The sequence below is a fragment of the Lynx canadensis genome, chromosome A1, assembly GCF_007474595.2.
Source record: "Lynx canadensis isolate LIC74 chromosome A1, mLynCan4.pri.v2, whole genome shotgun sequence".
Classification (NCBI taxonomy): Eukaryota; Metazoa; Chordata; class Mammalia; order Carnivora; family Felidae; genus Lynx; species Lynx canadensis.
The window spans coordinates 70,699,855-70,726,023 of record NC_044303.2 but is presented as its reverse complement, the minus strand read 5'-3'; the positions used below and the strand labels follow the sequence as shown (position 1 = coordinate 70,726,023).

The window sequence follows — 26,169 nt, the reverse complement described above, 5'->3', positions numbered from 1 at the left end:
GTGAGTGAGCACTACGCCTGTGGTTTGGTGTGACTTTGCTCAGTGCTGTTTGAGAAAAGGGGCATAGGAGATGGCGGATCTCTGGACGCGGGGCGCTGTCTCCTGGGACCCCTGCACCGGAAGGTCAGGGGTGGATCCAGATGGGCTCAGAGGTTAGTACTTGCATACACCTCTGCGCTGGGAGCCACTGGCCTGGAATGCGGCTGCAGATGCCCGCTGCCGTCCCTTCAAGCTGACAAGAGACACTTGGAACCACCTGGGCTCCCAAGTCATCCCAACTCCCGTTCCGAGCAGCCTGATGCCCTAACAAGCCTACAGATGAGGCCTCACGGGGCCAGTGTTACAGGAACAAAGGGGCCTTTTCTCCTACTTCCAAAGAAAAAAAAAAAAGCACCCAAATCTTCTGAAGAATGATGAGCATTGGCAAAAAAAATGTTTTATATTTGATAAATTACACAGCTTAGAACAAAGATTTAGGTAAGTCGAATAAAAAATACCGCAAAGTAAAACACATTAAAAACTTTATTATAAGTATTACACTTGTCCAAATTTGCATCAATTTGATACATTTCTGCTCATTTTGCAGAACGTAGGAGTCACACAATTGCCTTTCCCACCTCCGCCTCCCTTCTGCAGGGGCCCGTGTCCTCCGCTGTGTGCCTTGGCTGCAACGGAAGTCCTGATGCGCCCGGGCCGGGGAGGACGCGCCTCCAGCGCGGTGGGCCCTGCGGCTGTTCCAGGGCTGAGCCCCTGCTCTCTCCATCCTGTTTCCACGTCCAGCCTGAGAGGCTAACTGTAGATGTTCTGAGCAAAAGGAACCCCAGCTAAGTTTCACAGAGTTTTCCAGAACCTTGAATCAGTATTCGATGATCATTATTTCTTAATGGAGGTGAGGGAAAGGGAGTTGGAAAGATTCCCTGGACTGAAATGGGCCGGAACAGTGTGGAGAGAGTTTGGTTCTCTGTTTCTCCCTCCACACTCAGGCCTGGCCAAGACTGTGTGCAGCAGACACGCCCTGCTCACCCCCTAGGAAAGGTGGACACCAAACAGTCACTGAGGCTTGAAAGCAAATTTGAGGAAAAAAACAGTGATGAGAAAAAGTCCATAAGGAATATTTTGCCATGTTCTTCCTGAATAACATTCCCCTTTGTCCAGTGGTAGCATTTATGATCAGATATAATGTAGGAGGATCCATTATAGTAGAAAGAATAATATTACAGTAACTTCCCATCAGTGGTGCTATTCAATTGCTTACAGAAACCTGCAACTTTAATGTATTTTAAACACATCAGGAATGAGTGATGATTTTCAAACTAAGGAAAATGCCCAATAAAAAAATATAGAAAATACATGCTAGTTTAATGGCAAACTTATTTTCGATACTCTTTTAACAGCAGTGATCTTGGAATTAAGGGAGGAGCAGCGGGGACCGCCCTTTGCCCACGAGAACATGGGAGACCGTCAGCGCCAGAGAGCGTGACCTCAGGCTGATTTCAGTAGCGGGGCCGGTGCCCGCCCGCTGTGGGCGGCAGCTTGGCCAGTCTGTGTGTCGCTGCCCAGGACCCTCAGTGCTGCAGCAGGAAGTTGGTAGCCACATTCAGGTCATTATTTGAAGCTCTCAGGGCTTCTAAAGCATCACCCCTGGAAAATCCCATCTCCATGAGCCGAGCAACCTGAAAACAAACAAAACCAGAAACCTGATGAGGCTGAGGACCCTGCTACTAATCCATCAGCCCCCCAGGTGTTCTTCAGGAGAGTTCTGCAGAGAAGGTTAAAAAAAAAAACAAACCCTAATTTTCATTTCAGTGTGAAATAGGATTAAAAAAATTTTTTTAACAGGCACATTTTAAAGTGCTTAACGTACGGTTAATAAGTGTAATTATCTCATTTAACTCTCATTTGAGAGACCAGGAATGAGTCTCCAAGGGTCAAGCGACCCGCCAGGACCAGCAGAGGGTGGACGAGCCCGTGGGGTGCGGCCTGGAAAGCCACTCTGCACAGCAGCCCCGCTCACACGACTCTGCACGCCCTTTCAGCGTCAGGTGGGATTCCTGCAAACAACTTCTCCAAGTCACGTTTCCTTGTGCGTGTGAACAATCGCTTAGTTGAACATTAATTTCTGATGCTGGCAGACACCGATGACAAAAATGTGTGCAGGTTCTTGGAATCACAAGGCCAGGGAAGGAAAACCTGCCATGTGAGGTGCAGCATTTGCTAAGGTCCTGGCTGCGGGGGCTCTCCGGGCAGCAGCCGTGGGCACCAGGAGGTGAAGCCTGGGGCAGAACCAGGGGGAAGGACGTAGCGAAAGTCACCAAGGGTAGGGAGGACGAGGCTTGCATTTTCGTGACCACAAATCCTGAATCTGTAAACACAGAGGTTTCCTGCAGTTTCAACATAGGATTTCCATGAAGCAGGCAGTGCCACTGAAATTTAGGCATAACCTATTTTCCCATTTTCAAATGTATTATAAATAGATCTATGACGCCAGACCAGCCAAAGGAATCTATTCTTTGTACGTATGTTGAAACATACTTTTGTAAGTTTTGTAACACATGTTGAGATTTTCCCCACGTGTGGGTTAAAGAGGCTCTTGTGGACTGAGGACTTGGTCACCACTTCTGATCCTTCCTGTAGAAAATAGTGCCCTCGGTGCAAAGTGTATGGAAAACGCCTGATGCTGCGGGGGTGGGGGTGGGTTGTGGGCAGGGCTGGGGGAAAGGAGTGAGGAGGAGGGGGGGTGGGGTGGGGGGGAGGGAGGAAGGTGGGGAGCCCAGTGGGTGGCAGGGGAGGAGATGGGAGTAAGCTCTCTGCCCTGCCCACACCCAGACCCCTCCTCCCTCAAGGAGCCTCAGGGACACAGATGCTAACCGAGCTGAGCAGAGGCAGACATGCAGGCGACACTTCTGAGAGGCGGGTTCTAGCTCGTGTTTTCCAAACCGAGGCTGTGATCCCTCAAGAGTGCGTCATGAACACTCAGTGGGTTAAGAGGAGCATTAAAAAATGTATGCAGCGAGGGCCCTCCTTCCAGAAAGCTTCCTTTCCGTTCTCCACACGCACACACGTGTCTGCTGCAGGCATCTCTTGCTGTGGGCTGTGGCGAGACACCTGACAGCTGTTTTCTGAAGGGACGCTCGGTGCCTGGGAAAAAGGCCGTGACATGTGGGAGACCCACTCCCCGGGCTGGGGGACAGTGTGGACAGAACGGCAAGAATCTTCTGCTTTCATTTCCTGCTCAAGGAAAGAACCACCTTTCCCAGGGTATCACAAACACTCCCTCACTTACTGGCCAAGATGGACAGTTCTTCCTCCACAGAAGCAGAATCTGCCTCTCGCTGTCATCCGTGGGACTTCAAAGGTCCTAATTTCACCCTTTCAAGTAACAGAAAACAATCCTAGTCCCTTTCCTGGGTGAAGCACTTTGAAGGTCTGAAGGCCATCCTCCCCCATCTTTCTTGCTCCAGGCCAGCGCCCCAGCTCCTGGTCCGGCCCGGGTGCCGTGGAACCCTCTCCTGCCTTTACTGCCAGGGTCCCTCTACCAGAAGGCTCTTTTCCTCTGCCCTTGGCCTCGGTAGCTCCTCTTCATCCACTGACTCTGGGGGCACCTGGCCCTTTCCCATTCTCCCAGACCAGAAGGAAGCCCAGACAAAAAGTTCTGTGGCTCCACTGACCTGTGTCCTGGGCTCCCTGTCACTGTGTTGTGACCCTCCTGAGAATGGGGGCCGGGGCTGCTTTCTTCATTCCTGTGCTCCAGGATCCATCTCTGTCCAGTGAAGCGCCCCACCCTCCCAATGCTCTCCCGTTGCTGCTGTCCTGTGCTCGCAGCCCTTGTCACAGCAGTGGAACACTTCGGCAGCGTGCACACCTGTGTATGGGCATGTGCCTGTGCTCGTGTGCATACCCACACCATCCCAGTGTGGCCAGTTACCCTGACGCCTACTGAAAACACTCCCTGGGCTTCTCAAATCCTACTCTGTAAATTTATATTTGATCTTCTGGGTTTAGGACTGCACACATCTGTTAAATTCCCTCTGGTCATTTTCTAGCCAACCAAAACGAAATTTCAGTTTACTTATTTTTTAATTTATTATTATTTTTTAATGTTTATTTATCTTTGAGAGACAGAGTGAGTGTGAGCAGGGGAGGGACAGAGAGAGAGAGAGAGGGAGACACAGAATCTGAAGCAGGCTCCAGGCTCTGAGCTGTCAGCACAGAGCCCGATGCAGGGCTCGAACCCATGAACCATTGTGATCATAACCTGGGCTGAAGTCGGATGCTTAACCAACAGAGCCACCCAGGCACCCCTAATTTCAGTTTCAATTCTGTTGTCTCCTAGGTTACTCAGATCCCTCAAAATTTTATCACCTCCGAACTGGAGTAGCAAACCTCTATAATGTCCCCGTCAAGTGACTGATGAAAATGTCAAGCAGGCAAAAATCAAAGGTAGGGCCCCAAACTCACTACAGACCTCCCTTTCTATTCAAGTGGCTGACCAACTTTTTTTTTGGTCTTTTTAGAGATTTTTAACTGGTTTAAAGCCCACTTCATATTATTATCCATTCCACATGTCACCAATGTATCTCTTACAGTTGTCAGATGTCTTGATGACATCCTGTGTGAGCAGGAGCAGGGTGGTGTCGACAGACCACAACACTCTTCTTAACACTCAAGTCATCTGATGCTCTATTTTAGGCTCTGCCAGACGTGAAACATCAATTTTGCCATTTGATTACGAGGATCCACATTTTCCTCTTTCCTTGGGGGGATTTCGAACAGGATGACCCGCCCTGCTTTCTCTACCCCGAGCAGCATACTCGAGGACCTGGGCTGGGCGCACGTCAAATCCAGGTGATCCTTCCTAGGTCATTTCCTGGATTGAAATAACCTTTAATGACGTTTATTCCAGTAACTGACAGTTAAGAACCACTATCTTTAGTGGAGCTAATGTGGCCCAGGAGGAGGTGGGCAGCTCCACCTGCCTTCTCTCTGTTACCACAAACACGACGCTACCACCCAGCAACGTGGCGGTCCTTAACGACTTCAGTTTGGCTCACGCGACATTCACGATCACCGCTTTGTCACCGTTGGTGCTTCAAGCACAGCTAAAGACTGGCTGCTTCTTGGCACCTCGCCAGCAGGAATAAAAGTATCTATCTGCCAAATTGTGATTCATACCGGAGCTGATGGCGTGTGAGCCAGACCCCCACCGCCAGCAGGTGAGGGTGCTAGGCCACAACTTCCAGCTGGTGCTTGAGTCTTCCCTCCACGGACTCTGAATTTGGCTTGGAGGCTGATGATGGGCTGGCCATATAGGCCACCAAAGCACAGCTCCAGCACGGGCTGCACCACCTTGGAGGGGACCCCTCAGGCCCTCGACGGCCGGGTCATGTCCTACATACATACGCGATGTCGGTGTGGAGAAGCCTTCTCTGCACGTGAGGCTTCCTCCCGAGTTCACTCAGTCTCTCAGAAACGAACAACCACACATGCACTGTTGTTGGTTTTGGCAACTGGGCCGTGTTTTTCACAGGTTTTGCTGAGAAGCGCATTTGATGTACTTAGAAGCTTGCAGCAGGCCGCTGGCTGTCCATCCTCTGGAGGCCAGCAACCGTGCCCCTTTAGCCAAAGCTGGCTTCAGAGCTTTCTGCATTGTTTAGGGGTGAGAAGAAAAGTGTGATTGCAGAATTTTCACGGCGGAACCACCTGGTGCTTTAACCAGATGAAAAAACAAAGTAGAAATAATGTTAACAGTTCTTTTTAAAAACTGAACAATTACACTAAGAAAGTGTATCTGTATTGAGAGGGCACCTGTTGCGATGAGCACTGGGTGTTGTATGGAAACCAATTTGATAATAAATTTCATATATTTAAAAAAAAAAAAAAAAAGGGGGCGCCTGGGTGGCGCAGTCGGTTAAGCGTCCGACTTCAGCCAGGTCACGATCTCACGGTCCGTGAGTTCGAGCCCCGCGTCAGATTCTGGGCTGATGGCTCAGAGCCTGGAGCCTGTTTCTGATTCTGTGTCTCCCTCTCTCTCTGCCCCTCCCCCGTTCATGCTCTGTCTCTCTCTGTCCCAAAAATAAATAAACGTTGAAAAAAAAATAAAAAAAAAAAAAAATAAAATAAAAAAAAAAAAAAAAAAAAAGAAAGTGTATCTGTACATTTTCTCTGGTGTCCCAAATAGTAAACATCTAAGGAAAAATGAAATTGTATGCTTGAGCTTAGGAATGTGGACAACAATCAGCCAGAAAAGACGAGAAGCAGAGAGACAGCAGGTTCAATAGGTGTTTTCTAACTGCTGGCATCTCTCAGTGGAGGCTGCCTGGAAGGGGGCGGTGCACCCCACTGCTGTCCTTTCTTGGGAGCTGGTTCAAAGCTCACATCCAGATATAAGAACTGGAGCCGAACTGGGGATCTCCAGCTCCCCTGGGTGGCAGAACAATCTCGTTATCATGTAACAATTATAACAATGCAGCCTTTACTTGTCGCGGACTTATAGTTCCCTGTGCGGAGAAGCCCAACTTGTCCAGTGCTAGCGCACTCTGTCATTGTCTCTGTGTGAAGGTTGCATTAGCACGTGAAACACGAACTCCTGTGCTCAAATGGCAGAAAGAGAAAACCGAGACCTATGCAGACCTGTGGTCAGATGCACAAATACACACAGGCTTCCCAAAGTGCCCAATTCCTTCAAAGAAAAACACAGAGGAGGCTGGCAGCCGTTTTAGATGTTACCCAAGTGCCAGAGAGTCATCCCAGCCACCACTGCTGGGAGGGGGTGAGCCTGTCAGTGGGCAGGGAGAGTCTGAGCTCTGGGCTCAGGCCCCCATATGCCATGTATTCACCGCGTGAGTCAGGTGGGCCACTACACCGTGGGCTTTCAGTGCTCCCACAGTCTGGGGATAAGAGACGTGAGTGAAGGGCCTGGCCTGGTCGCCTGGTAGCTGGCGCCTGACAGGTGCTCAGTGAGCACGGCCCCCTGTCATAATTCTCACCCTGCTGAAGACTGACTGGCCCAGGTGTGCGAGTCCTTTCCTGTGACCCTTGCAGCCTCAGTTCAGAGGTTCCCACAGCCTGACAAAACCACCCCTGGCTTTGGTTTTCAGCATTCACTTGAGCTGCTTTCACTTTACTTGCTTTATATCCTTTGTTGGTCGAAGAACTGATGTGTGTTTTACAATGATCAAGCGCATGCGTGTTCTCAGGGAGCCCCAGTGAGCACTGAGCGGCTGGAAGGAGAGTGTTGGGCGGAAAATCAGCCCTCCCGGGACGCTCGGTCAAACATGAGGTTCAAGGTGAAATTCGCCCTCATGTACGCATCCTGCCACAGTTAAACACAGCCACGCTTAAAACCAACGCCAGAATGATTTGTTACATATTTCCAGTGTTTAAATGGCACATGCAAGAACTGGCCTAAGAAAACTAACGTGGTGAGCCCAGATGAAGTAGAAAAGATAGGAAAAATCTTTTCTTAAAAGGTGAGCATAAAATTCTAAAAGCCCACATTATTTTAGTGACTCTTAGAAAACTTTATATTTGTATACATTCTAGCAAATATTCAGCTGTGATCATTATATAAATAATGGTATTTACAGACACTCAGTTCACCTCCCTCCCCATCCAAGGCATATATATTAGCTACATAACACATCAAATCACACTGGAAACCTAATTTGTTTCCTCTACAGGCTGTTTCTTGTCTTTTCAGTTCAGCTCTTGGAATGAGAGCCATCTGTTACCTGATCAGATAGAACGTCCATGGGAAGAGAAAATGTCAGTGTAAAATCTCTTGGTCTTGACTATAAGATAAAAATACAAAAACACCTCCTGATCGGTTTAAGTCAAGTTGTGGACAGTATAGGAATGTCATTCATTCACCGAACGTTCACAGACTCCCCGAGGGTCTGTGTGAAGTATCCTCGGTGAGCTGGGATTAGTGACTTCCGTGTTGTCGGTCTTCCCCGGCAGGCAGACAACGAGCTCCGTGCGGGCTGGGACTGTGCCTGCTGTGTCCCCCACCTGACACAGAGCCTGGCACACAGAACGTGCCCAGCAGTGGCTAGAGAAGGAGTTTCAGTTTAGTGATGTAAGTTCTTTAACGAACTGACCGTCTGCTGGGGGAAGACCACCAATAAACAGCTTGGGGCTGGAATGATAAAGCTGGTAAAACACTCAGGACGCTGCACACACCCACTGCCACCACGAGACCTGCAGATGCACACCTGGTGTCTCAGTCAGTCTCGGACTGGCTGGCTTTGCAGTGGTCTGTCTGGGAAACTTACCAAAAAAAAAAAAAAGGGCCCATAGAATTTTCTGAAAAGCGTTTCTTTCAACATTCCTTCTCCATCTTGGAGCACAGTAAGTCCCCTCCTTCTGCTCATGCATCACAGGGAATCTTCTGTCTAAACATTCTCACCACAGAACATCAGAATAGAGTTCATCTGGGTTTCTAGTCTCAACAAAATAATCCTTTTCTCTATTTGCTTTAAACAGTAATTGGGTTATAGCATGCAGAGTGTTAGGCCCTCCTGTCTCCCACATCCCTCATTCATAAAAACAGAAGGTGCCTGAGTGTAACCCCAGATGCCTGTCTTCTGTAACTGAAGACTTGACTTTCTAGAGGAAGGTTCAGAGGTATCTCTGCGTAAGGGCTGGCAACGAGGGGCGGGTACTGGAATTGTAGCCTAGCCGTGTGGCACATCCCCCCAGCGACCTGTGACTCTGCTGGCAGCTCTTGGTCAAGGGCCCGAGGCCCCGCCCCGTGTGCCAGCCCCGCACAAGGCTGGGAACGCGGACAGGAGCAGGTGCCGCGGGTGAGCTCTCCCACCACCGATGGCAGTGCTCTGAAGACAGACAAGGCAGAATGAGTTTTTCCTAGAACACGTTTTCCAAAGAAAGACCCTGTTGAACAAGAAAAGAAACCTATAGGGATGGAAATAAATCCCTATCAGTTTTCCTTTCCTTAGAAAAAACAAAAAACAAAAATAAAAAACAAAAAACAATCCTCTATGATTTGGGACATGTGGGCCTCCGATCTCGAGCTAATTCTCACTCAAGAAAATAAATGAAGTCCTACTTTGCCTTCTACCGACGATGCAACTACTCTCTGGCACCAGTGAATCAGGATGTTCATCCCAATGAAACATGGCAATTCCTCTCAGTGACATACTCCTCTTGTTTTGTTCAAGTGAAGACTGTGGTTTTCTTTAACTTCCCTTTAGCTAAGGGTGTCAAAAGCAAACGGTTTTTGGGTTCTACTTCCCAAATTCTGACGCTTGCAGGAAGTGATGCCCACCTGAATGATGCCCACCCCAATCCCACGCTGGTTGCCCCCTCACGGCACAACACCATCTGGGCCACACGCACGCCCTGCCGGGAGGAGCACCCCAGCAGAAGTCTTGGGGATGTGGCTCACCCTTCCCTCCCCTTCATTATAACAACCATGTTGCCGCTCAGGGCAAGCTGACTCTCCTACCTCGTGGCTTCCCCACTGCAAGTGCACGGTCAGGTCACCTGTGGTTCAGTGTGCTTCTCTCCCCTGGATACCTGGCCATTCCCCTCCTCCTCAGAAATGCTGAACCCCTTTGATCACACACATTGGGGGAGTGAATGGTTTCTGGTTATTTTATGCTCCTGTCTGGCTACAGGCTGCTCAGAGGCCCCTTATTTTTGCATTTCTGCTTTGCTCAGGCTTTGGTACTGAGAAGGCCCTCACAACAGACTGGATGAGCTCCACTGCTTATATCTTTTAGAAGACCCAGCAGAATGAGGCACCCCCCACCCCCCCAGAGTTGGTTAATTATTTGACTGCCACACAATATTTCATTCTAACACAGTTAGCTTTGCTATTCTCTGAGAAAACCTATTTCCAGCCTACAGATGGAAAAGTCTGACATAATACCACTCTCACACCTTCACGTTTAGCCCTGCTCTAACCACCATCGGGCACCTTCTGTGTGTCAGGCTCCGTGTGGCGTGGGAAACAGGAAGAGATGGGATTAGCCCTCATGGAGCTCGCCATCACCAGGGAAATAAAAGCTGAGTCACTACTGGACCAGTTCCCAACTCACAATTATAAATACACAGAAGTACAAAGTGTACCCCAAAATACATACATGTTAGTGAGGGGGAACTGTTTGAATCAGGTGAGTTTTTATGGTGACAGTGGTGAAGATTCTGGAGAAGGGAAGAGAGAAGAAAACCTCACTAAGATTAAGATTCTCCTGACTAAATGCATTTTGCTATTTATCAGCTAAGACTGAAAGTGTTCTGTGTGCTGAAGGCCATTCTCTCTCTAGTCGGGTCAATGAATATTTTGGACGCCATGAGTGGAATCCACAGGACGGGTCTCACGTATTATCAACTTACTAAAGCAAGAGTCTCGTAAGCACTCGTAAGCATATTTCCTGGGCAGGGATGGAATAAGTTACATTATGGTTATAATACGCCCCTTCCTCCATGGGTAGTCCACCCTCCAGGGGAACACCATGATGTGACTCCCGGTTTAAGATCCTGCCATGGTTGCTCAGGGCCTACAGCATAGAAGTGGGAGTTCACACCCGGTGGCAGGACTATGGGAGCTGCCCTCCCCGCTCCCTGCACTGGCGGTCCTTTCTTAGTTTCAGTGGCACTGGAATACTTCTGCACAGTTGACTAGAGATGTCGCTGAGCCTGGCTCCCCATACCGGGCTCTGCACCACTTGAGGTCAGGAAATTATGCCTTATTTATCTCTGTATTTCAAGAACCTAGCCCAGTGGCCAGCCTGATGCAGAGCAGACAGCTGGTAATTCTTGGCTGATTAGGAAGTAAAGAAGTGCGACGGGAAGGCAGGAAGCTGGAATCTGTACCAGTCCATTTATCTTCCCTCTGTCGAGCCCTAGCTTGGTTTAATCCTGCTTAATTTCCTTGCCCGTTTTTACCTATGTATTCCATTAAGGATAAACTTAAGGGTCATTTTCTAAGCGTAGAAGGGTTCAAGAAAGACAAACTTGGTAAGTTTTTTCCTCCTTTGATTAAAAAAAAAAGTAGGAGGCTAATGACAGAAGTTCATTGTTATTTTTGACTATAGGTGTAATATGAAAATCCCTGTTTAAAAAGAAAAGAAGAAAGAGAAATGGAATAACGTATCTATTTCTTTTTAAGATATTAGACATTTGAGCACATTTTATTATTAAAAAGAGTTTTTATAGGGTGGCACTTGGTTTTGACAGATTCTTAAAAGGGGCTGGGGCTGGGGGCACCTGGGTGGTTCAGTCGGTTAAGCATCTGACTTCAGCTCAGGCCATGATCTCATGGTTTATGAATTCGAGACCCACATCGGGCTCTCTGCTGTCAGCACAGAGCCTGCTTCGGATCCTCTGTCTCCTTCTCTCAGCCCCTCCCTCACTTGCTCTCTCTCTCAGAAATAAACATTAAAAAAATTTTTTTTAAATGGGGGGTGGCTGGGGACGGCATCTTCAAGGGGCACTAAACTGGCAAAGGTGTTGAGTCCACTTGTTGAAAAACAGTAGACTGTGAAGACCCAAAAATTCAGGAACTTACCAATAGCAGAAGTAGAAAAAGTGGCAAAATTTTTCTATGGCTGTATGTTAGACTATTATGAGATGTAATAAGAGATGCACATTCATTCTTAGAATATTCTTTGTTTTCCGAACTGAAAGAACTCTCACTAAAATTCCTTAAGTATTTTTTTTTACATCAGAAAAACAGAAAACAATAGTTTTCATTGTTCTTAACTTAGAAAATTATTAAGTTCCCTAATGCATTAAAATTGCATGACTCTGATATTTAAAAGATACAGCACATTTAATTGAAGAATTAAGCATCGGGAGGTTTTGTTCGTCCAAGCTATCTTACTACGTTACTAATAGATAATATTTTACATAGTGTCTAGCCTCAACAAACTAACCAAGAGGTTATATATTAACTATACATTTCTAAACATTGTTGTCAATGTCCTGAGGGCAAGAACATTTTTTCCCCTCTTTTACAGCTTGGCTAGCACCTATCGCAAATATTGCCAAGGGTCTACATAATAAACAATGCCAGGGAAGAACCTGGGTTTTAAGGCAATGACAGTCTGTAATGACCATTTTCAGGAAAATTAATAAACACAAGAAACAAGGTTTAGAAAATCAATGATAAATAAGGAAGCATATGTTAAAAACAGCCTCTCACATATTTACATCTTTTCATACCAGAGCAAGGAAGAAGTTAATGCTGTTTAAACTGATAATGACAACATGTTAACCTGCTGTCATTCTGGGAGGATCAAGGAAAATGATTCATTAAAAAACCCTGAAGACTTCAATTACACACATTCTCCTCATTGTTATTTTTGACACTTTTTTTTTTTTTTTTGAAAGTGCCAACACAAAGAGCTATCTCACCTTAAATACCTCATATCCTTAACGGTCTGTCAGGAATGTGACTTGTGGTTCTAGCACAAGTAAGTAAACAGTAATATAACAGAACTCTTTCTTTTTACCTGAATTTGAGAGCATTAGCTTATTTTTGAATCTGTTATCATAAATATCTTACAAAATGAGTTACTGGGCTTTATTTTCATAGCTATGGGGATAACATTTTTCTAAAAATTCTCTAAGGGCACCAAGGTGGCTCAGTCAGTTAAGTGTCCGACTCTTGGTTTCTTCTCAGGTCATGATCTCACGGTTTCATGAGTTGAAGCCCCACATCAGGCTCTGTGGGGATTCTCTGTCTCCTCTCTCTGTCCCTCCCCTACTCATGCTGTCTCTGTCTCTCTCAAAATAAATAAATAAACTTAAAAAAAAAATTCTCTAATGGACGTGGAAGAAAACTGGCTCCTTCCTGCACCTCTTACAGTCCTGAGGAGCCATGAAAATGATCAGTCTGAGTGAGAAGTTGTGAGGGGGCAAGCCGGATCAATTCATCAGGCACATTCAACTGGGTTCTTTCCAAGGCGTTTACGGTGGCCTAATCCAGGGTGGCCGTGGGAGCTCTGACCAGAGGCCCCTCATGAATTCCAGAAAAAGTCAGGATACAGCTTTGCCACACAGACTGGGTGCCCTGGGTCCAACTGACCTTTATGTCCTCTGGGGACAGGGGTGGTGATGGCCTGGACGGTGTGACCAGCTATGAAATGCTGCACCTGATTTATTTGATGAGTAGACAACAATGTATGTAGAAGGAAATTTAAAAGTGTTGTTACTACAATGCTCTAAACTTCTTTCACAGATTTTTTTTTAACTTTCTAGTTTGAAATAATCTCACACTTCTAGAAAAGTTTCAAGAACAGTACCTAGAACCAATTACTTTTCATCCAGATTCGCTGTTACTTTGCCACAGCTGCGTTCCCTCTCTCTCTCTCCCTCAGTCTATATGCTCTCTCACTTATTCTTCCTGAAACATTTGAGATTAAGTTGCACATACCATGTCCCTTTACCTCTAAGTACTTCAAGTGTATATTTTTCAAGAATAAGAATATTCTCTTTCCTAATCACAGTCCATATAGATACCACATCGCAGACACTGAACATTAATATAAAACTATGATCTAATCCACAGTCCAATTTCATCAACTGGCTCTAAAATGTTTGTTCACCAAAAATGTTTGCACTGCATTTCAGGACAGAATGGACTGCATTTCTGGATCATATCTGACATTTCGTTAACATGCCTCTTTGTCCCCTTTAATCTGGAACAGCTTGCGGCATGAGTATTGTTGAAGAATATGGGTCAGATATTTTATAGAATGTCCCTCAAACTGGTTCATCTGCTTTCTCTTTATGATCAAAGTTACGGATTTTTTATTGTAAGACATAACTGATGTGTCCTTCCAGGACATGCCAGCAGCCTCTCTGTTCCATTACCAGTATACTGATTCTGATGATGTGGTTAAGCTGGTGCCCCGTTTCTCCACTATATAGTTAACTATTTTCCTTTTGTAATTAATAAGCAACTTTGGGGGAGATACCTGGAGATTATATAAATAGCCTGTTCTTCAGATATTGATGATTTGTCCCCGAGTTGATTTTTACTCTGATAGTTGCAAAATTATGATTTTCTAATACCATCCACAATCCTCTCTACTTACTTCTTTACATTCCTTTTCCCTGTGGATGCATATACCTATATAAAAATTTATCTCCTAACATCAGTATGAGCTCACGGATTACCCCCCTGCCCAGTGGATTATATTAAGTACTGTCCTTACTTACTTTGATACCCAAATCTGATGTCCCAAATTTGGTCACTGGGACACCCTCAAGCTGGCTCTGGTGTCCTTGGGACCTGAACCCTTAGTTATGAGAGTACTTCCTTAATTCCTTGCATGGTGGTCCAGGGTCATCTTGTTCCTTCCCAACCCTGGGCCTGGGACCCACCATTTCTCTCAAGAAGCTTGTTTCTGTCAGTGGGCCAACATATTTGGAGATGAGATCTGGGCAGCAGGTGTGGTCAGTGTTACTGGGATGCCACTGATTCCTTTAGGTTGACAGAGCTAAAACACATGTACACACACACACACACACACACTCTTATTAAATCACGAGTTTATGCTGATACCTCTAATTCCAATCCTACCCTACAGGGTTCTTCCTTGCTCTCCCTTTTCTGTATTTGTATTATCCTTCTTCTACAGTAAGATCAACCTATTTCCTCATCTGCTTAAATCTATAATACAACCAACATAATTTCAGAATTGCTATACTCATACTCCTGTGAAAATAAACCTAGGAAGAGCTTAAGATTTCTTTGCAATCCTTTTTTTTCTTTAGAATGAGGGCATGTTATGTTCGAAAGTTACAAAATTAATTTTTCCCTCTCTCCTATGTTATTCATTTAAAATACAGTTGGATCTTTTATTTGTTTCTTTTTAGTTTTACAGCATTCCCTATTGTTGAATTGCTTTCTGTGAAATATTGTGAAACATTAACCTGATTCCTAAGTCAAAACCATACAAAAGGTTCTCTCAGAGAAGCACCACCCCTCCTATCCTCCAGTCCTGTTGTCTCCTACCCCTTACGGAGAACAAACCTCAGTAGTTTCTTATATATATAAAGTATTATAGATTTCAAAATAAGTGATCACAATGCATTTTTTTTTTCAAATTATGCCTTCCTCAAACTTATAAGACCCTCAGTAGCTAATAAAGGCCCAAGTGTCATCACTGTTAGCAGTGGTTTAACTGTTCTCAAAATCTTTGCATTCATATGCTTGATTTCTTTCAAGTCTTGTTCACCTAAACTCTTTTTAAATTTGAAACACAGGTTTAGGGTAAGTACCAGTGTTACTGATTACCTGTTCCTCAGAAACCTCTAGAGGAGGAGATGCTTGTTGTTCAGACCGCCGATCGTCCTGATAGTTTACATTTCGTCGCTGACGTAAAGGAGGGAAAAGACGATTCCAATTGATCATTCCTCCCTAAAAAGAGACCAATACGCAATCATCAGACACAGAAGAGAACCATCTTATTAATGCTTGGAAGTGCCTTTTCTTACCATGAGGTCACATGTAGAGACTGGGAAATAAAAGACTGGTCTGCTGAATGCAAGCCATCCAAACCCTATAGCATCACACCGCTATAGTAAAATAAAATAAAATAAAATAAAATAAAATAAAATAAAAACCCATGTTTTTAGCTATCTGCCAACATTTTATCAATTTATATCTTCTCTATTTCTAGATTTAGGAAAAATTACAGACTAAGACAACATGAAAATTTTCCTACTATGAACATCTAAAAATGCTAGACAAAATAAAAGAATATTTCACATGCGTAGCTGAACATAGAAGGAACAAATGGAGGCCCCAACATCCCCAAAACAAGTGCTGGAAAACCAGAACAGTAAGCAAGCAATCTGCCAGGGGTGGGGCTGCATGGGCGAGCACATCCTGCTAACCTAGAACCACTTGGGTTTCATCATCTATTTGGGTTCAGGTGCTGAGACCTCGAGTATGAAAGAGGTAGTGACTCTGAGCTTATTACCTATGTAGAGGCACAACCCTCAAATGGCAACAACACCCTCAGTGAAAGAGAAGATGAGAAAAAACAAACCGGAAAGGTAGTCTCTCTGAGGGAGAGGGCAGTAATCTTGGCCTGCCTGAGAATTAAGAAATAAGAAATGAGAAATCTGAGGTTGAAGTTACATGAAAAATGTGTTTTAAAAACCCATCAAAACTGACACAAGAATTGGTTCCGGGATAGAGTTGGGATATATCTAACGAGCCAAGCAAAAGCAAATGTAAAATTACTCTAGAGGGCCACTCTCTTACCCTGGGATTACATGGGATTTATAGCTAAAACTCCAGTTGGGAAATACCTAGAATTCCAAATTCAAAACCCACGAGGAAAAAACCCATCATAAGCAAGGCTCAGTGTGTAAAATAAATAGAAGGATTAGATCCTTAGTGTCTAGGAATCAAAAGCACTGGCACTTGGTCTATGATAAAGGAGACATTACAAGTCAGCAGGAAGAGGACACATCATTTAATAAACAGCAATGGGACACATGGCTACATGGAAAAAGATAAAATTAGACTTTACTTCATACCATATACAAAAATAAGTTTATTGAAAAAATAAACTTAAAGATTTAGATTACTCCAATAAATGGAAAGACATTCTATGCTCATAGATTGGAAGAACAAATATTGTTAACATGTCTATACTACCCATAGCAATCTACATATTTAATGCAATCCCTATCAAACCACCAATGGCATTTTTCACAGAACTAGACCAAACAATCCTAAAATTTGTATGGAACCACGAAAGACCCCAAATAGTCAAAGCAATCTTGAAAAACAAAACAAAACAAAACAAAACAAAACAAAACAAAACCGAACAAAACTGGAGGCATCACAATTTCATACTTCAAGTGCTATTACAAAGCTGTAGTAATCAAAACAGTATAGTACCAGCACAAAAATGGACACATGGATCAACGGAACAGAACAGAAAGCCCAGAAATGAACCCAAAGTTATATAGTCAATTAATCTTTGACAAAGGAGTTAAGAATATATGATGGGAAAAAGGCAGTCTCTTCAACAAATGGTGCTGGGAAAATCGTTCAGCTACATGCAAAAGAATGAAACTGGACCATTTTCTTACTCCATACACAAAAATAAACTCAAAATGGATTAAAGACCTAAATGTGAGACTTGAAATCATAAAAATCCTAGAAGAGAGCATAGGCAGTAATTTCTCTGACACTGGCTGCAGCAACATTTTTCTAGGTATGTCTCCTGAGGCAAGGGAAATAAAAGCAAAAATAAACTGTTGGGACTATATCAAAAACAACCTTCTGCACAATGAAGAAAACAATCAACAAAACTAAAAGGCAACCAACTGAATGGGAGAAGATATTTACAAATGACATATCCAATAAAGGGGTAGTATTAAGAACTAATACAACCCAACACCCAAAAGACAATTAAAAAATGGGCACAAGGCATGAAGAGAAATTTCTCCAAGGAAAACATACAGATGATCAATAGACACATGAAAAGATGTTCAGCATTACTCATCACCAGGGATATGCAAATCAAAACTACAGTGAGATATCACCTCACACCTGTCAGAATGGCTGAAATCAAAAACACAAGAAACAAGTGTTGGTAAGGATGTGGAGAAAAAGGAACCCTCGTGCACTACAAATTGGTACAACCACTGTGCAAAATAGTATGGAGGTTCCTCAAAGTTAAAAATAGAACTACTTTACGATCCAGTAATTGCACTACTGGGTATTTACCCAAAAAATACAAAATCACTAACTCAAAGGGATACATGAACTTCTATGTTTATAGCAGCATTATTTATAATAGCTAAATTATGGAAGCAGCCCAGTGTCCACTGATAGATGAAAAGATAAAGAAGATGTGGATGTGTGTGTGTATGTGTGTGTGTGTGTGTGTGTGTAGACACAGATGTGTGTGTATCTATATCTATAATAACCAATAACCAGAATATATAAAGAATCAATGAGAAAAAAATAAATGACTCAAGAGAGAAATGAATAATGTACAGCTAAGCCTTGAACATGGATTTGAGCTGTGTAGATCCACTTATATTCACATTTAAAAAAAATTTTATGTTTATTTATTTCTGAGACAGAGAGAGACAGAGCATGAATGGGGGAGGGTCAGAGAGAGAGGGAGACACAGAATCTGAAACAGGCTCAGGCTCTGAGCGGTCAGCACAGAGCCCCACGCGGCGCTGGAACTCACAGACCGCGAGATCATGACCTGAGCCGAAGTCGGACGCTCAACCGATGAGCCACCCAGGCGCCCCAGAACAGTATACTATTTAAACTATTTTGTGGATATATACCAGTGGTGATTTTGCTCCCCAGGCAGTATGTGGAAATGTCTTAGGGGCATTTTTGGTAGGGGCTGGGAGGCGGGGGACAAGATGGTAGTGCTGCTGTGTGTAGCGAGCAGGGATGCTGCAGGGACGTCCTATAATGCTCAGGACAGACTCCACCACAAAGAATGGTCTGGACCAAAATGCCCATAGTGTCTAGGTTGAGGTACTCTACCACAAAAACGTGCTATAGACACAAGCAGGCACAGGCCTTAGACACCACCTGCCGGCTGCAGGACAGCGGGAAGGGCAATGAACCTTTGGTTGAAACTGCAACGTTTTATTTCTTCAAAGGGAGTGACAGTGGAAGAGCAGCAAGGCAAAACTGAACCCTAATCCCTCTGCTCCTGTGATGGTGAAAAAGTGCTTAAAAAGCAGAAAGTTACAGGAGCTCTAGGCTCTAGGATGTTTTGACACTAATCTGCTCTCGATGCAGGTTAACTATGAGCTTCTACAAACAGGAAACATTTCCTTCACTTTGTCTTCTTCAAAAGCAATAACCACATATTTAAAAGAGGAAAAAGGAAACAGCTTGCATTTTGAACAGCCGTTTTATGAAATATCTGTTATTAGTTGGTAAGGAGATTTTCAAATAAAATAAAATTTCTTGTAAAAAAAAAAAAAGACTAACTTTCCAGTCGAGAACAGTAAAGTTTGTAACGTTTTATTAAGTGGACACCACATGGAATAGAACCGCACCTCTAAAGGCTTTGGCAGGTTTCAGGATGGGATGATCAGGTGGTGTGTATACTGAGAAGCGTCTACACTGAGAAGCTGGGTTGGAGGAGCGCACTAGTGGCTTTCTGTGGGCAGCTCCCAAGGGAGGGCACGAGCCAGGTGCATGTGGGGCCCATGCCCTCCTCAGGGGAGGGCAAGACATGCAGAAATGGGAAAAATCAGGAGGCAAGGTGGTATATAATTAAGAAGGAAGCTGAGTGGCATCAGCTAAAGGGCTCGGAAGGTGCAGGGTGAAGCACGGGGGTCAAACTTCAAAGAGGATGGGGGCTCAGTTGAATTTTAAAGGATGAGGATGATCTCAACAATGGAGAGGAGAACCACTGTCAACCTGTTCAAAAACAGGGTGCTGAGCATAGGTTTACACCTACTTCAAGGGGCAAAGCGGTGCTAAGGAGTCATGACAGAGGAGCAAAAAGGCAGAGGAAGCTGAGTGACTGAGAGTGGTCTCTAAAGCCAAATTACCTGGGTTTAAATCCCAGCTCTGCCACTTACCTTAGGCCTTAGTTTAAAACAAAATTTCTCTGAGCCTCAGTTTTCACATCTGTAAGATGGAAATAATAACTGCACTTATCTCATAATGATATTATAAGAAATAAATGAGTTAATACAAGTAAAGCATTTAAAACACAGTCTGAGAACTTCTAAAAGTTTATTATACATTGGCTATTACAACCATCTAATATTTGCATTATGTCTTACAGTGTTACTTCTGGTCTTCCCAACTCGACTGTGGGATCCTACAGGGTTGCGATGGGGTAAGAATGGAACTCCCTACGACCTTCCTAGGTGGCTGGCACAGCTCTAGGCTCAGTGCAGCCTAAACTCAATTCTCCAGCCAAGGAGGTGTTTTGTCAAAGAGCAAAATGAAGACCAATTACAGAGTGGACATTGTCAGTGTGATGGTTTAGAACAATTAAAATTCTTTCCAGAAGCATCATCATCTTATTTTAAAAAGGCTGGTCACTGGATGGGGCGCCTTGGTGGCTCAGTTGGTTAAGTGTCTCATTTGTGATTTCGGCTCGGGTCACGATCTCACAGTCGTGAGATGGAGCCCCACGTAGGGCTCCCTCTTTCCTTCTGCCCTTCCCCCACTATGTGTGAGGGCATACCTTCTCTCTCAAAAAAGAAAAATAAAAAAAGGTTGGTCACTGGGAAAAAAAAATGCATCCTTCGGTGATCTGAAAGGCTTTACTGGTGTGCTGGATTTTGAAGAGTAAAACAGGCAGCAGGACCACCTCTCTCTACTGTGCTGTCTGTAGCTGCCTGGGGACCGGTGTCAGGAAGATTCAGAGGGAGGGTGTGGATTCAGCAGGGAGAGTGATGACACTGTGAGGTGACGTCTGCCTCAGGCAGACAGGTGAGGCGGCACCCATACAAGGAATTACTAACCTTGTTACAGACCGAGACTTTCCATGGCACACAGAGATCGATCTGCATGACACACAGGACAGACAGCCAAAGCTGCTTGCCACCAGCTGCCCTGTGGGCTGAGGGGATCAATATCTCAGCCCATCTGTGACCATAACCCAGTGGCTGGGAAGTTCTACCACAGATGCTCAGGAAACACCTATTCATTTAATGTGAGCAATTCACAATGGGGATGACCTACCGTGAGGTTCAAGGACAGAAAAGACCAGTCTGTTTTAGTAGCACCAGTGAAGGTAAAATCAACAGAACTGACTAGTGTCTGCTAATGTACCTGCTAGTACCTTAGGCAAAGAGGCCAGGAAGAGAAGACAACGCCCTGCTTTCTAGAAGCTCAGTCTGGTCTTCTATCCATTAGTTTTTTCCTTTTTCTTGCAGGGTACCAATTACACCCTTTGCTTGACCCAACGGAGCCACTTCCGCTTCCTGCCGGAAACCCCAGAGGGACTGAACCCTACAGCCATTCCCTCCTCGGCTCCTGTGGCACCCCACTTTCTTGGGCTTTCTAGCTCTCTAGTCAGGCCTTCTCTCTTCTCTCCGAGCCATCTTCTCCTGCTTATATCCTTTAAATACAAGTGCCCCTTAAGGTTCTGTTTAGGATTACTTCTCTTTCCACGTTCTGTCCCTAGGTGCTTGTGCATTCCTAGGGCTTTAGTGTACCCCACAGCCACATACCCAACTGTTGCCTGGACACTTCCACTCAGATGTTTCAGAGACATCTAAAACGACACGTCCCTTGGGACGCCCGGGTGGTTCAGCCGGTTAAGCCTCTGACTTCAGCTCAGGTCACGACCTCACGGTTCGTGGGCTCGAGCCCCACACCGGGCTCTGTGCTGACAGCTCAGAGCCCGGAGCCTGCTTCGGATTCTGTATCTCTCTCTCTCCGCCCCTCCCCTGCTCATACTCTCTCTCTCTCAAATTAAAATAAACATTAAAAAAAACCTTTTAAATGACACATGTCCAAATAACACTCACCTTCAATCCCACCCCTCTGCCTGTGTCCCCAATCCTGGGGAATGACGTCAATACCCACCCCACCCACTTGCAGAAGGCAGACCACTAGGCTCTGTCAACTGTAACTCCTCAGTGTCTTTGACTCCATTCATTTCTCTCCACCCCACTTTCGCTGCCTTATTTCACACTTGCATCAACAGTAGTTTCCTAAGATACAAATCTCATCATGTCACTCTTCTACTTAAAAACCCTTCAATGGTTCCCCATTGCCTTTTCATCAGTCTTAAAATATTTACTAACTCATTAATAACAATCACAAACTTATCACTTGCTAAGATAATGTATTTTTACAAAAAATAACAATGTGTTCCAAAACCTGTTTTCTATGAGGGCTGATACATTCTTTAGGGACATGAAAAAAGAAATCAATTCACAAAAGAAAGCACTGTTTTCTTTTGCTGCGAATCTGTTAAAGGTCGGACCTAACAGAAGATAGTTGGAATCTCGTATTGGCTCCTGCATTCAATTCTGTTACATGTTACTTTGGCCTTTTTTTTTAAAAATATTTTGAGAGAGACAGAGACAGAGAGAGTGAGTGGGGGAAGGGCAGAGACAGAGCGAGACAGAGAATTCAAAGCAGGCTCCGGACTCTGAGCTGTCAGCACAGAGCCTGATGTGGCGCTTGAACTCATGAGCCCTGAGCTGAAGGTGGATGCTTAACCGAAGTGCTACACCCCTGAGCCTGTCCACATTGTGTTACGGTGTCACCCCCCTGCGTCTGCCCACAGTGTGTTAGTGGTCTTCCCGTGCTGTCCAGCAGCAAGCAGTCTTAGCAGGTGTGGGAAAAATAACAAGCTGGAGGGAGAGACACTCGATGAAAACTTGCACAAAATCCCAGGCTAGTTTCACAGCTCTTGGTTTTCCTTTTTCTTTGTGGTTTATGCTATTGACCAGTTTTGGGGGCTCAGATACTCATTTCATACCACTCTTCTCAGCAAAACAGAGAGCACTTTCCACACTAGTACGATCAGGAGACAAAACACATCGTTCTGCTCAGTTTCCAGAGCCTCTGGCTCGGAAGGCAGAAGTTCCTGAGGTACGCTCCTTTCTGCCCATCTCCCCCTTCTGTTCTTGCCCCGGCCTCACTGCCCGCCACGTTCTCGGGTCGGGGGGCGGGGGGGGGCAGGCCCAGGGGTGTCGGCCTGGGTGTCAGTGAGGGGAAGGGCACTTCCCCAGTGAGGGGAGGGGCTGCCATCAGGAAGGGCTGCGAGGAGCGACGTCCCTGGGGCACGAGCCGCCGAGCCACCAGACGTGCGCCCCAGGTCTCGTGTGTTCCACACAGTGATATTTCTCTCAGGAGGCCCCAGGCTCCCACCCCAGCCACTCTTACTTGTCCTGAGACACGGGTACAGTTTTAACAACAGTTAGTTTCAACTTTAGCTGCAAACTCAAGAGACGTATTCTCCCTCTGCTGCCACAAAGCAAGGCTCCCGATGGGGCAGGGGGAGGACTTGGGAAGCAGAACAGCAGGATCCGAATTCGGCTTGGCCGTCCGCCCTGCTGCCTGCCCTCACGGCAAGGGTCCGGTGTGGCCTGGGAGTGCTCAGCCCGGCATCATTTTCCGAAGGCCGGTGTGCCGACCCCTCTCTCGGATGGACACCTTTTCCTCCAGGGAAAGCCAGGATCAGAGCTGTCCACAGCTTTCTGCGGGGTGGGGGTTCTGATTTTGGCAGAGCATGAGAACGCTCCACCTGGACTGGGAGGAGGAGGCAGTGGTGAGGGCGGTATGAGGGAGACAACACGTCCCCCCTCACACCCCGGGCACATCTGGCGCAGGAAGAGGACATCTAGCTCTCGTTGTACAGTTTTCTCTTAGTTTTATTTACATGCTTGAGAGCACCAAGCACAAGTTACGGTAAGAGCCGCACAGGGCAAGGACTTCAGTGAGGCTTCCTTGAACACAGGACTAAAAGCATCTTTCGGTATGGAAATTACTCACCTCTGCATTCTAGCTCTTGTTTTCCCCCTTCTTTGTCTGCAGAAGTTCTGGTCATTATTTTTTAATCCTTCACTTAAGCTCTCAACAAAATTATTAAGTAAAAGTCAAAATTAAAATTAGTGCTGGTGCTTGTTACCGTAAGTATTTTTGATAGAAGAGGTGAAATCATTATTAAAAGTGAGATTGGGTGTTACTCAAGATTTCCCCTCTTTCTACATTTACCTCCACAGAGAAGCCATCCATTTTCATGTCTTCAGTGATCACCTCTCGGTCCCCTGCCTGTCCTCAACGAGCTGTGAGCCAGGGCGGGCGGCAACCGTCCCTCTAATGTTAGCGTCGCATCCTGAAAGCCTGGTGACTCTTGGACCCAACTCTCTTCTTTGTACAGAAAATCCAGCCAGTTCTCAAGTATGCTGAATTTTCCTTCAGAGGGGATCTGCCACTTTTAAATCCTTGTTGTTCCACTGAGATTAAGCCAACAGCCTCTTGGATGACATCACTGTCACCAACTTTGACCCCATCCAAAACACACAGCTGGGCAGGTGGGTGACATCACTGTCACCAACTTCGACCCCATCCAAAACACCCCGACCTGGCAGGTGAGTGACATCATGTCACCAACTTCGACCCCGTCCAAAATGCACAGCTGGCAGGTGAGTGACATCACTGTCACCAACTTCGACCCATCCAACATGCACTCCGGCATGTGAGTGACATCACTGTCACCAATGCTGCTCCCTCCAACTGGTACACCAGGTGAAACTTCCTTATTTCACATGCCACTGCTTCAACTGAAAATCTTACTGTATCATATCTCAACTATTCTGTCATGTTTGAAGGTCCTCCAAAACCAGACCCATCCTAAATTATTTCCTACTCTCTCCTGCATGTTCCCTCCACTCAGTGTTCTTTGAGACAATGTCTACTCAAAGTGTGTCTGTCCCTGAAACGCCCTCCCCTGGTCCCTCTATCCTCCCCCCAGCAGTCTGTACAGTGCCCAGCCCTTGTTTTGTGTCTGTAACTGGCCTCTTTGCTGGCAATCCAAGTCCTTACTGTTCTCTCTCTCTCTGCTCAACTTCCAGAGAACTCAGTCAAGTTGCCAATTTTAGAGAATATAATAGAGTCTAAGTTTCCTCATCTGTAAAATGGGAAGCTGGACTAAATGATCCTTAAACTAATTATGAGTTGCCTCTTCCTAATCAATATACTAAAGAATATCTTGAAGCCAAGCAGTTCTCGCTCAAAGTGAGCCCATTGGCCACCTGCCAGAGCTGCTGCAGGAGGGATTCCTGGGCAGACAGACACCGGTCAAGGGCCTCCATTTTATACTCTCCTGTACTACTCTCGAGTGTCACCGTACTGATCAAGGACCTGGAATGAACTGTGAGCTCCTTGAGCAACCACACCTACCAGAACTGCAGCGTGGACAGTCTCCGAGTGAGGAAAGCCCATGCAGAGAATCGCTCCCAGCCCAGAGCCCATGCTTTGAGCCACCAGCTATGCCTGTTGCCCAGCGTCCTTCCACCCTGGGAATCCAGCCTCCATAAATGCGTGCATAAATCTCTATCATTTTAAAAAGTACGATTTAAAAAAATCTCAGTATCACTCATCTATGTTATGATCTCAGATGAGAGTCATTACTCACCACTCTGGAAATTCCTGGGCTCCTGCTACTTTATTCACAAAACCACATCTGTCAGCCGCAGAATCAGGCTGCTGGGTCTGAACCTGGAGTGGGTTCCATGAAATTCAAGCCCTTTCAAGATGATCAGAAGGATTTTTCCTGAGAAACTTCTGGGTACCCCAAGGATCCTTCCTGACTAGAATCATTTTCTGGTTTCAAAAACCCAAGGGGGTGGCTTTCTTGGGGGAGGAAAAATTTGTCAAATGATTAGGAGGATGATTTTCTAATATGCCCCTGCTTACATTATGTCTGCTTCAGGGTTCATCTCTAAATTCATTTGTGGTCTGAAAAAGTGATTGATAAGAGATAAAAGAAAAAAGTTATAAAAAAGACTAGGATTGCTGATACCTTCTCTCTCTCTCCAAAATACTGAGTATGTCATCATGAGACTGTCCCACATTCTTCTTTCTCATGAAGACACAAGGCAGAATGGAAAATAGAAATGATTTTCTCGAGGTCACTTAATGAGTCAGTCTTGGAAAGGGATTAGAATTTGGCTTGATCCTATCTTTGTCTTCTGAATTTTGTCAAAAAGGTCAGTGTGATCAGCTAGAAGAACACCAAAACCATGACAGCAGTTTCTGCAAGGAGGTACAGATTGACATCAACAGCTTAGCTTTAATTTCACTTGAAAATAGAGTTCTTGCACCTAATTTTCATTTAATTTGCAGATTTTTATCAGCTAAGCCCTAGTAACTTATCCTACACCTGATGCTGTACACTTCATACTCATAAAAGAAAAAAGTCATAAAAGAACTAGCTCTAACTGATTAGATTGCTTGGTTGACAAGGCAGCACAGCAACCTTACAAGAATGGTTTTTTAAATCAAATTGCACCAAAAAGTGAAAGAGCAAAGCTAAAAAGGAAAAGTGCTGAGAAGTATGCCACATGCTGTCTTTAAGTGGCCTGGGTTCATCTAGGCTGAGAACTTGCTCCCTCTGGATCAAGGTGGACCCCCTCAGCTGCATACACACACACACCACACACACACACCACACACACACACTCACACACCACATGTGAAGGTACAGG

General features: G+C 45.3%; 1 protein-coding gene across 5 annotated transcripts in view; it reads right to left on the bottom strand.

The window, feature by feature from the left end:
• Nucleotides 1-504: 504 nt before the first annotated feature.
• UBAC2 (UBA domain containing 2) overlaps nt 505-26,169 on the bottom strand; it is a 174,021-nt gene continuing 148,356 nt past the window's right edge. For 2 of the 5 annotated variants that reach the window (XM_032592407.1, XM_030313333.1), the window contains exons 8-10: nt 15,272-15,394; nt 3,284-3,369; nt 505-1,673 (exon numbers count right to left, since the gene is read on the bottom strand). In XM_032592407.1, coding sequence (XP_032448298.1) covers nt 1,628-1,673; nt 3,284-3,369; nt 15,272-15,394 — 255 coding nt within the window. In that variant the 3' untranslated portion in view covers nt 505-1,627. Of the gene's footprint in view, nt 1,674-3,283; nt 3,370-12,736; nt 14,472-15,271; nt 15,395-26,169 lie in introns of those variants that run through there. The other 3 variants (XM_032592411.1, XM_032592408.1, XM_032592414.1) reach the window with 2 other exon arrangements.